At 41.1% G+C, this 12,090-nt stretch overlaps 1 protein-coding gene across 1 annotated transcript; it reads right to left on the bottom strand.

The window, feature by feature from the left end:
- Nucleotides 1-1,019: 1,019 nt before the first annotated feature.
- Nucleotides 1,020-11,395, bottom strand: LOC107563194 (E3 ubiquitin-protein ligase TRIM39-like). The gene is made up of 8 exons (XM_016248000.1): nucleotides 11,271-11,395; nucleotides 10,790-10,871; nucleotides 9,702-10,255; nucleotides 9,460-9,555; nucleotides 9,146-9,379; nucleotides 8,924-9,062; nucleotides 1,822-1,848; nucleotides 1,020-1,667 (listed from the first exon to the last, which is right to left on the bottom strand). Exons 2-8 carry the CDS (start codon nucleotides 10,851-10,853, stop codon nucleotides 1,120-1,122), a joined length of 1,662 nt encoding a protein of 553 aa, XP_016103486.1. The 5' UTR covers nucleotides 10,854-10,871; nucleotides 11,271-11,395; the 3' UTR covers nucleotides 1,020-1,119.
- Between the last annotated feature and the right edge of the window lie 695 nt (nucleotides 11,396-12,090).

The raw sequence follows: 12,090 nt of genomic DNA, 5'->3' as shown, positions 1-12,090 counted from the left end.
CTTCAAGATTTGAAGACTCTGTGGAAGAATGAGCCAAACTCACACCTGAGCAATGCATGTGACTAGTTTCTCCATACAGGAGGCGTCTTGAAGCTGTCATTACCAACAAAGGCTTTTGTACAAAGCATTAAATACATTTCAGTAATTCAATACTTATACTCCGTGTCATTCCATTTTATTTCACATAACTTAATTTCTGAAATAATTTGTTTTGTTTTATTTGTATGTATGGATTACTTGGGTTATTACCGACATCTGGGGAAAATGTCATGTTAACAGCACCTTTAGAAATATATTTACTTAGAAAAATGGTGACGTGTTCAATACTTACTTTACCCGCTGTGCATATTGTGACGAATGTCCCGAGGCTTCATCAGCGTCGCCCTGGAAACAAGCGAGGAGCACCTGGCCATCATCATCACAGGCTGATCGGTCACCGCTGCACCTCATCAGGCGGCGGCTACAAAAGCCACGCTTGCCCTGCCATCTAGGAGATTCCTCCATGAGACTGAGCACTAACTCGCCCTCTCACTTTTCCCACAGACAGCAGCGTGTGACCGACCAGCCCCACAGGAGCACTGCACGGACCCTCTGCACTGGGAAGACGGAAGAGAGCACTCACGGCACCGGAGCACCTACCTGGACCTTTTTCCCCTAACACCCATAACCCCAATAAATCCACCCTCCGGGGTATTGATTGAGATTACTTGTCGTGTGATTCTTCACCCTGTTACTATATATATATATATATATATACACACAATTTGATTATATAACTGTTAATTCTGATTATTATATTTTACTAAAATTTTATAAATTGTTTCAGTAGACAACATTTTGCCTGCATATACATAGTCATATTCATACTTTAATTATGAGTTCACAAGCAACATCAGCATAATCCAGCTCTAGAAAGAGCTAAAATGCTTCATTCAGATACTATTTAACTTTGTTTTGTTTTATTTACAATGCAATTTTACTTTTACAGGTAAAGAGAAAAATAAAAATATTTTGTGGATGATCACTTTTTGCAGTCCTAAAAAATAAACAAATTCAGAAGGAACAAATAACATTATGCCCCTACATCTATGTTTTTCCAAATTATGAAAATGTGTGAATTCATTCATTGCTATTAAATGATGAGATAATCAAAGGGGCTGAATTTGTACCTTTTTCATTACGACATGGGCTGAATAAAGGATACAGTTTCTCAGTGAAAGACTGACCAGTGAAAGAGTAGATATGAGATTTGGACTCAACATTATAGAAGGAGACCAGACCCTCCTCATAATCCACAAACACCCCCACCTTCTGTGGTTTCACTCTCAGAGACAGTAGGACATAGGGATCAGTACAAGCCCAATATTCATTCTCATTCCACAGACCCAAAACCCAGAATCCATCCTGAGGACTCACAGTGACCTTTCCCTTCCTGTTAATAGATTCTCTGGCCACTCCTAAATCCCACTTAGTCTTTTCATTCACCTGCACCTCAAAATAAAATCTCCCTGAGGAGAATCCATCTTTTCCCAGGACACAGGTGCAGTGATCAAACCTCTTTTGGTTGTTTGGGAGCTTTTGTTTAATGTCCCCGTGTATCACTTGTTTCCCATCATCAGACAGGATGAGATATGGATGAGCTGTATCAGGATCCAGAGTCACATCCACTGAGAGAGAGATCAGAGAATATGAATGACATCTTCACAATACATACAGTATATCTTCATGTGCTTAATATTTAATATTCAGTATGCATTGAAGTATTGTATGTGAATGTTTGTGTAATTTTTACTGTGTGAGAGAACAGATCACGCATTCTACCTGCATACTGCTGCATCCTCATCAACACTGTGAAGACAAATAATAATAATATATGATGAAGAGATCTTAACATTCATGTATTACAGGAGCTGTGTTTCATTGACATCTACATCACTGACACTAGACACTGTTAAACAAATATACATGCCGCACGAGCGCGCGCGCACACACACACATTGTGTTTACGTGTTTTATGGGGACATTCCATAAACAACGATTTTTGTACTGTACAAAATGTATTTTCTATGCCTTTACCCTAAACCTGCCCCTCACAGAAAACTTTCTGCTATTTTAGATTTTCAAAAAGATCATTCTGGGGTGCGTTTCCCATACAACGACGTAACTCGCTGATTAACCACCATAGTACGATGCATTGTTGTTGAAACGAACTAGCTAGTTACGACTGTTTCCCGAACACGGTTGCATCTCCGTCGTTTGAACCACATTAGTTCAACAACATAGAGCCATTGTTAATGACGTCACATGCATGTGGTGGAGGAATAACTTCTGCTATTTAACCGATTAGACATATGATGTTTCATTAACAAGGTTCAGGAGGAGCACGATCAGATAATCAATCAGTCTGGCCCAGGTGGAGCTCTTCTTCTTCTTCTTCTTCTTCTTTCTTTTACTGGCAACCGCACTTAACAGTGCATTACTGCTATCATCAGGTAGCTTGGATCAGAAACATTTCTTAAGCAGGTGGAGCTCATCAGCTAATCACCTTAACAAGCACAATACGTATATATACAGCCAACTTACCTCTGTTCCACGACAGTTTTCTAGCATTCGGTTTTGCTCCTTTGGCCATTATAATCACAGACTCAACTTTTTCCATACTACGACTAAACCTGTACTGAAGATTTTTCAAATCCTCTGTCGCAATCTGCCGGCCCTAGGCTCACTCCTTTTCCGCCAGTCACCGCCTCCGAGCACCAGGCTTCATCGCGGCCGCCGCTCTGCTCGACCAGCCACATGCTCTCCACAATGCCGAAGCTTAACCTCGCCTCCACCGGCGAGACTTCCAACTTCTTCCCCGACATCCTCGTATCATTCCATGCCAATATATCCTCTGATCGGAAGTGGAGCTCATCAGCTAATCACCTTAACAAGCACAATACGTATATATACAGCCAACTTACCTCTGTTCCACGACAGTTTTCTAGCATTCGGTTTTGCTCCTTTGGCCATTATAATCACAGACTCAACTTTTTCCATACTACGACTAAACCTGTACTGAAGATTTTTCAAATCCTCTGTCGCAATCTGCCGGCCCTAGGCTCACTCCTTTTCCGCCAGTCACCGCCTCCGAGCACCAGGCTTCATCGCGGCCGCCGCTCTGCTCGACCAGCCACATGCTCTCCACAATGCCGAAGCTTAACCTCGCCTCCACCGGCGAGACTTCCAACTTCTTCCCCGACATCCTCGTATCATTCGGCCATGCCAATATATCCTCCGATCGGAAAGTCGATAGTATGTAAGCCTGAAGCAAACGCTGATTTATTTCGACGAACCATTCTCACGGAGGGTAAACAATGCTGATCTGTATGATATATTCTTCACCCTGCAAATTAGCCAAGGCAGCCAATAGATCGAGCAAAGCCTCGAACTTGCCTCGCTCGACACCACCATCGTCCCGCACAAGACCCGGCTCTCCTCGAGTTTTGGGTCGCAGCGGCAGGCCTCAAACGAGCCTGGGCCGTGCCCCAGTTCTCACCGCTTTCACATTTCCCATTAATTTCAATGTTGGGTAATATTGACCCCAAATACCAGATTAGTAAAAAAAAAAGTTTACATACCCTCAGAACAACCGAAGCAACCCCAGTTTTTTTTTATGTGAATATAAATAGAAAATGTAGAAAAGTCACAATCTTATTCCACTGAGATGAAGGGAACTTTTTTTTTTTTTAACTAGGTAAAAGTTGATTGACCCCAAGGACGGATTGAGGGTTAAACAATGTGATGACATTATGGATGTTGATGTCATTTCTGTAACTATGACTCAAAACTGCATAGAACACGCAATGAAATTACTCAAATTTTCTGTATTTTTCACTAGCGTTTTACCTGTATTTTAAATTACACATTGTACTCAGAACGATAAGATGAGAAATTATTTCTGTGAAAATTAGTTAAACGGTGTACAATTATAGGTGCATACTAACAACTAAGGTGTATCATAAAGATATTATTATTGAACAAGTACAACTAGCAACCTAATTCTCATGCGTTGTGCATTCTGTTAGGCACCTCTTCAAGTCTCTACCAGCTGATGTGCTGCTTGGCTAGCTAGCTTTTTCAATACTTACTACTACTACGTGTGTGGTTAAGAGGAAAAGCATGTATTTTCATCATTTTATCACTTTTTAAATGTCAAAGTGAAACTCCTGCTACTTCTAACCTCTCTTCCTTTTCAGTGGTCTCCAGCTCCCGTAGCACACACTCGCGTGAGGCTGCCTCTGCTAGCTGTGCAGGCTGCACAGGCTCTCCAGCATTTTCCCCCAATTATCACAAGCCCCCGAAAAAAGTTTACATACCCTCAGAACAACCGAAGCAACCCCAGTTTTTTTTTATGTGAATATAAATAGAAAATGTAGAAAAGTCACAATCTTATTCCACTGAGATGAAGGGAACTTTTTTTTTTTTTAACTAGGTAAAAGTTGATTGACCCCAAGGACGGATTGAGGGTTAAACAATGTGATGACATTATGGATGTTGATGTCATTTCTGTAACTATGACTCAAAACTGCATAGAACACGCAATGAAATTACTCAAATTTTCTGTATTTTTCACTAGCGTTTTACCTGTATTTTAAATTACACATTGTACTCAGAACGATAAGATGAGAAATTATTTCTGTGAAAATTAGTTAAACGGTGTACAATTATAGGTGCATACTAACAACTAAGGTGTATCATAAAGATATTATTATTGAACAAGTACAACTAGCAACCTAATTCTCATGCGTTGTGCATTGTTAGGCACCTCTTCAAGTCTCTACCAGTTGATGTGCTGCTTGGCTAGCTAGCTTTTTCAATACTTACTACTACTACGTGTGTGGTTAAGAGGAAAAGCATGTATTTTCATCATTTTATCACTTTTTAAATGTCAAAGTGAAACTCCTGCTACTTCTAACCTCTCTTCCTTTTCAGTGGTCTCCAGCTCCCGTAGCACACACTCGCGTGAGGCTGCCTCTGCTAGCTGTGCAGGCTGCACAGGCTCTCCAGCATTTTCCCCCAATTATCACAAGCCCCCGTAGCCTACAGCTACAGCAGCTGAAACAAGTGCAAAGCTGCTTACGTTTGCAACACATGACCTCACATCTCAGTCTTTACCTCCTGTTACTTCTAATTCTTTTCCTTTTCAGTGGCCTCCAGCTCCCATAGCAGACGCTAGCGTGAGACTGCCTCTGCTAGCTGTGCAGGCTGCACAGGCTCTTCAGGATGTCACAAACCCCACTCCCTTCCCGTGGTCCACAGCAGCTGAAGGAAGCGTGAGGCTGCCTCCGCTTGCAAATCAGGCCCACACATCTCGGGCTTTTCCTCCCGTTTCTAATAACCCCTTTTTTCTTTGCAGTAGCCTCCAGCTACCATAGCAGACACTAGCCCAGAGGCTGATTTAAACGTCAGGCTGCCTCTGCTGACAATTGCAGCCCATGCTCCTCTTCCTCATAGCTCCCTACTTCATTCAAAATTACGTTGTCTTCCAGATCAAGTTCCGGCTCCCCTCGAGCTTCAAGATGCAGCAGGCCGTCAGCAAGCCTGGGCCGCGCCCCAGACTCTGCTGCTCCTCACACTGCATTGCCTCACTCCTCTTCTCAACCAATCACTGCGGTGCCTTCAGCTACAGCGCCGCATGCAACGTCGCCCGCTGGCATGGCTTCCCAAACTCCTATCCTTCCCACTCCCTTACTTCTACCGCCGGCAGTAGACGTTAACATGAGGCTGCCTCCGCTAGCCGCTCAGGCACCTTACACTCACCCTTCCGCTACTCCTTTTCCCTATCAATGGCCAGCAGGCCCCGCTACTACCTACCCCACCGAATGCTGCAGCTCAGGAATCACCCCCTGTGCCTAATACCATCAAGTCTCAGATTCTTGCAGAAATTCAGAGCTCTGGAGGCGAACCTATCGCCAACCCCAGTACCTCACTATTCGCAACTCGTGTTCCCATAACGCATCCCTTAAAACCTCTCCTCTCCACTCCAAGCAGTTTCACCCAGAACCATCCAATCTTATCTAACTGCTTGGAGATGATTTAAAACTTTCCACCTCTCGTACAACCTGCCATTTCCCGATTTCTCCCCTCTTTCAATCACATCTTTTGTTTCCTACCTTAACACCTGTAAGAACCTCCAAGCCTGGTCCATCAAAGGTTATCTAAGCGGCATCCAATTTTTCACAAATTAATCTATGGCGCCCCCTCTCCTGAAATAAACAATTCTCAAACATCTCTTTTTGATCAAAGGAATTCAGTGCTCTCATTCTCCAAGCCTGGACGCTAGACAACCGATAACTTTCGACATTCTTTCTAAATGTATCCACATTCTCTGCGCAGGGTACCACTCACTTCATACCACTTGTACACTTGACACAATGTTCATACTGGCTTTTTTTTGGTTTCCTGAGATACTTGGAATTCACAACTTCTATTCAACCTCAAACTCCATCCAACCGTCTCCGACCTTTCCGTGCTCGACAGCGAAACTATCTCCTATTTCATCAAAGTAAATCAGATCAGGAAAGAGGTCACCACGTCTAAACTTTTAACCTCCCGTCACCAATCCAACCGTATAAGGCCCTTTTTCTTACCTCAAATTCAGAAGCTCTCAGTCTACATCCTCTTTTTGTCAATGATTGTAACCACCCCATCACACGTTTTTGGTTTCAAAAACATCTATCCAAACGATGTTCAAAAACATCGTCCAACCATGCATACCCACAGAAAGACTTTCCAGCCACTCCTTCCGAATCGGGGCAGCAACTACAGCAGCTCAGAAAGGCCTCTCACAGCAGCAGGTCCAAGCTCTTGGTCGATGGTCATCGAACGCCTTCAAGAGCTATATCGGGACCAGTCATTTTCACACCAAGAAATCCCATCTAATTCTGATCTGTTAAATGAAATTTGATGCTGCAATGCCCTGCTTAATTTGATACTGCCACAGCAGTGCCCCGCTCATTTGATGCTACTGCCGCAGTGTTTCCATCTGTCGTTTTGAGCCCCATTTGCTTTTTCTGCATCGGACAGGGCTCTCCCTTCCGGTGCAGCAGAGCCGCAGCTCCCTTTGGATGCAGTGAGTCCCTCACCTGGCCTTCCATAGTGCTCCTTATTTGGTGGCAGGTAGGGGTTGCCATCCAACGTGGCGAGCCGCAGCTACTGTCAAGCACCGCATGGCCCCTCCCAGTCGCCCTGTCGCCTCCTCGCACACCCTACTTTATCTTCACGGCAAGCATATTTTTTTTGGGGGCTACTAACAATTTTCTCTCCGGCTGCTGTCTCATGCCATTAGCTTCTTTTGGGGAGTTCTCTGAGTTCGGGCTCTATCCCAAACTCGGAGCCCTACCTCTGGACAGCACGCCAAATATGCTACTAATTGCTCAATCATATTACACGTTAGTGCGAACTCTAAGATACTGCTGTATTGAACATGGCACCTGATTTTTTTTTATTTTTTTTTCCCAGTCATTTTGCTTTATTTGATGTTTGATTCATTGTGGGTTCCCTCTTATGCCATACCCGGGGGTTCCCTTAGGCATTTATGCACATACGCACTCTTCAAAATTGCCGCTTGAGGATGCACAAAAATACATAGATTAAAATGTATTTAGATTGTATTGCTTATTGTGTCCAAGACCATTTTTTTTAACAAGGCGGCCCTTTTTTTTTTTTTTTTTTTTTTTTTTTCCCCAGTCATTTTGCTTTATTTGATGTTTGATTCATTGTGGGTTCCCTCTTATGCCATACCCGGGGGTTCCCTTAGGCATTTATGCACATACGCACTCTTCAAAATTGCCGCTTGAGGATGCACAAAAATACATAGATTAAAATGTATTTAGATTGTATTGCTTATTGTGTCCAAGACCATTTATTTAAGCCCATATCCCTTGCTAACAAGAAACTATACTTCTAACCACCGGTTGAGAGCTGTAGTTCCAACCATGTAAGTTTGCAACGCTGTTTGCGAATGTTTGTTTGAACTATGGTTTTGGGAAACACCAAATCGTTGAACTATGTTGGTAACGACGGAACTTGCGACCATAGTTGGGTAACGATGCTTTTGGGAAACACACCCCTGTATGATTGAGAGGCTTGTTTCCTCATGGGGACCAAGAGATGTCCCAACAAGGTCAAAATTTACTGGTTTTACTATAGGCTACTTGTATGTTTCTCACACACACACACACCCCTTGGCTGTTTTTGTTGTTTTCATCCTTCATGTGCTCTGTGTGACCTAGTTTCTGTCTCCTTTTGATTGTCATTTAGTTCAGGTGTGTCTTGTCTATTATCCTAGTTTACCAATGTACTTAAGCCCTAGTCTGTGCAGTCTGTTTTTTTTTGTCTGGTCTTCTTGGTTCCTACGTGTGCATCCTGCCTGGCCGTCCTGTGATTTATCCTCGTGTGGATTTATTAAAAGTCTGTTTGCATCAATTGTCATCCTCTTTGAGTGTTTATCTCACCGTAGCATCACACACACACACAAACAAGTGTTCCTTTTGTGGAAGATTACCACGATTATTAATGCAAGACATCACACCATGTTTTTACAAATTATATTTGTTTTAAACTACATACACAGCAATATATTTACATTTTTTAAAAATAATTTGATAAAATATTTTGGCAAAAATATTTAACATGATGACAAAGAAATATTCAAAGTAAAGTAAAAAAAAAAAATTATTATATCATATTACCAGTACTTGCTTCTATTTTGATATTGAAATATATTGACGCTAATATTGTCAGATTATTGCTTGATTGTTCAGTTTTCTTAATTGTTTGATAGGCAGATATTTAAATTTTCACTTTTTAAATATTGATTTCCTTGCAAAACACAGTAACTGCCAAAATAAAGTGTGTACTGTATTTGATATTGACCTACCAGTTTGACTGAGTTTCTGGTCTAAAATTTCCTGCAGTTCAGTTAGGGCTCTCCTCAGAGTCTCCACACTCACATCAGTGTTCATACTGATCTCAGGCCAGTTCCTGGTGTGTGGAGGACTGCACGGGGATGGATCAATCTACAGCAGGAGAGAGGAGAAATCCCTCAGCATGAGGAGTGTGAGTGTTGTCCTGTAATGAGAGCAGACAGAGAGACACTGACCTGTAGGAGCTGGAGGTGATCCTCAGTGTGTAAGAGATGATCCAGCTCAGTGTTTCTCATCTTGAGCTCAGTGATTTCCTGCTGCAGCTCTTGAATGAGCTCTTCATCCTGTTTCTCTGCTGTTTTCTGCTTCTCCTCCATCATCTCCAGCAGCTCAGCCTGACATCTTTTAATGGAGCGCATCAGATCACTAAAGAGCTCAGCGCTGGCTGTTTTCTCTCGCTCTGCACTTTTCTGAAATTTGTTTTTTTTTTTGTAATTAAATCAGCTTTATCAAATAAGAGCATTTTTCATCAAATATTGAACATGCCCACTTTTCTGAGTTTTGCGGAGTGTCTGATGTCCTGAATCTTCCTAATTCTGTCCTGGATAATCTGCTGCACGTGTTTCTGTGTCTTCACCAGGTGAGCCTATAGACGGACATGAACATATTTTATATTTTATCAAGACATATTTTATCACTTTTCTTAACATGTATTTTCCGTTTCTGACAAAAGATATTGTATTTAAAACCAGATTAGTGAAGTAAGTTTATTGTATTGTTAGGAACTCGTGCCTTCTTTTCTTTACTCTCCTCCTCTAGAGGAACAGTGTTGTGAGTCTTGTGGTCTCCATCAGTGCAAAACACACACACATACGTCTGATCATCTCTACAGAACAGCTCCAGAGGTCTCTCGTGTTTTTGGCATATATAGTCCTTCATATTGTCCACAGGGTCCATCAGTTTGTGTTTCTTTAAGTTTGGGACTCTCTGATGAGGCTCCAGATGAGTTTCACAGTATGAGTTTTGACACACCAGACAGGACTTCAGGGCTTTCAGCTTTCTTTCATCACAGATGTCACAGAGAACATCAGTTATACTCAGAGTGAACTTTTCTTGAAAGAGTTGTACAAGCTGTCTAAGTGCTGTGTTGATCTTGAGGTCGGGTCTTTTACTGAATGTTTCTTTACACAATGGACATTTGCAATCCTGACTGTTGTCCCAGCACTGGTTCAGGCAGCTCTTACAGAAGTTGTGTCCACATGGAGTGCTGACTGGATCAGTGAACACTTCCAGACACACTGAACACTGAAGCTCCTCAGCCATAGAACCACTGGAGGAGGACATAGCTGATAAGGAAAGAAATAATAATAAAAATTATCACCTGCAGTTTGTCTACACAAAAAAGTAAGCGATATCACACAGTCAATATTGTTGTTCCAAATATCAGTCAGTTCCGAATATCTGTCACCGCTGAGCTTACATTAAAACCAACAGAATAAATTTTATACAACAGATCAGTAAACAGGAAATTAATATTAAGTAACTTGCATTTTAGATAAATTGTAGTCAGTTAATGTATCTATTTTGCGCCACCCAGAGCCTCCGCCAATCAAAATAGCTCTAAAAAGGGTCAAAGAAGAAATGGGGGCTGTTCTCACAGAACACATTCTGTGTTAGGTCTACTATTCCATTATTTATCAATGTAAACATGCATCTTTTATAATTGCGCTCACATCTCTTGTTGAGTTTCGCGCAAAATATGTGCTAAAACAAGGCGCTCAAGCTAAAAGATGTTCAATATGTAACCTTGAAACTAACAATTAAAGTTGTTATTGTTGCTATTATTATTATCTTGGTTATTGACTTACAGCTTGACTTACAGGGAGGTTTATCCATACGTTGTCTCCTGGTTTGACTTGGTGAAGTTGGTAAAAATTCTGCCATTGCTCTTCTTCTCTTTGCCTTTGCAGGAAAAGGTCATTACATTTTTTTATTTCACAGGATGAAATCTGTTCATCACAGTCTCTAACACGTCTGCAAATATTTTTTATACTACTATGAATTAATATATTAATACCAAAACTGCTACAATACAAAATTAAATTCTTGGATGTGAAAGAGATTCACTCTTTCTTGAATACAGCAATAAATGCAAATTGTGTCGTTAGGTGTTTAACAACCCTAACGACATTTTTTTTTTTGCCAAAATTCTGAGACATTTTCATAGTACACAACTAAACTAATCGAATAAACTAGTTGCTACAGTGCTTTAACCTGATTTTGCCTAGTTTTAGTTAGACATAGACGCTTATTCACATAGGCTATACTTGTTTAAATTTCTCTTGCATGTCCATCACGTACCTCTGAGTATCAGCTGTGTTCACGTTCGTCTTTGCACGTCATAGAAATACATAAGCTTATTCTTTATTAAAAACCTTAAAACCAACCCAGATTGTTGTTCATAAGTTTAGTTTCACTTTCACAGAAGTTCCTCCAACGCGGAAGTAAGCCTATGGGCGAGACTTCTGGTTCATTAGCCGCTATAGGAAAATAACGAGAAGAATTACAACGTGCAGTAAACGGTAAAACTGTTTGCATTACAAACCAGCGTGTTCATAATTAAGATAATACATTAAAATAATATTGTAATATAGACACACCAATAGCTGGACGTGGTTGAGACCGGCGCCCATTTTTACGGCAAGAAAAATGTGTATAGGACTGGCATAAGGTTGGCATGACATTAGACGTTCGATATTCGCAAATTTAGGGACCGTCTCTAAAGTTACATGCAACACTTTTCTAACGTCAATAGCATTTGAGGAGAATGACTTAGTCATAAAAACAACTGTAAAGTGTTCATTTAGGTGTCAACTACAATGGACCCCTTATACATAATGCATACCTTATACACTACACAATGCATACCTTATACAATGCACACCTTATACATTAGCCTTATTTATTAAAATAAACTGTAAATCATACGTAAAAAATGCAACTTTTCACTGCCAAATGGCTCAAATGCTAAATATACCATAATTTAAAGCTCAATAGCATTTGAGGAGAATGACATACAGTCATGAAAACAACTGTAAACTGTTCATCTAGGTGTCAACTATAATGCACACCTTATACATTTTTTATATTTATTAAAATAACCTGTAAATCCTTTGTTTAA

This window comes from Sinocyclocheilus grahami, unplaced genomic scaffold, assembly GCF_001515645.1.
Source record: "Sinocyclocheilus grahami isolate Dianchi unplaced genomic scaffold, SAMN03320097.WGS_v1.1 scaffold861.1, whole genome shotgun sequence".
Lineage (NCBI taxonomy): Eukaryota > Metazoa > Chordata > Actinopteri > Cypriniformes > Cyprinidae > Sinocyclocheilus > Sinocyclocheilus grahami.
The sequence above is the reverse complement of the archived record's forward strand: the minus strand, read 5'-3'. Positions and strand labels throughout refer to the sequence as shown.

Coding starts and splice junctions, on each gene's coding strand:
- LOC107563194 (XM_016248000.1), bottom strand. CDS start 10,853: ATGGCAGAATTTTTACCAACTTCACCAAGTCAAACCAGGAGACAACGT. Junction 10,256..10,789: donor ACGTATGGATAAACCTCCCT/GTAAGTCAAGCT, acceptor TTTCCTTATCAG/CTATGTCCTCCTCCAGTGGT. Junction 9,556..9,701: donor AGGAGAGTAAAGAAAAGAAG/GCACGAGTTCCT, acceptor GTCCGTCTATAG/GCTCACCTGGTGAAGACACA.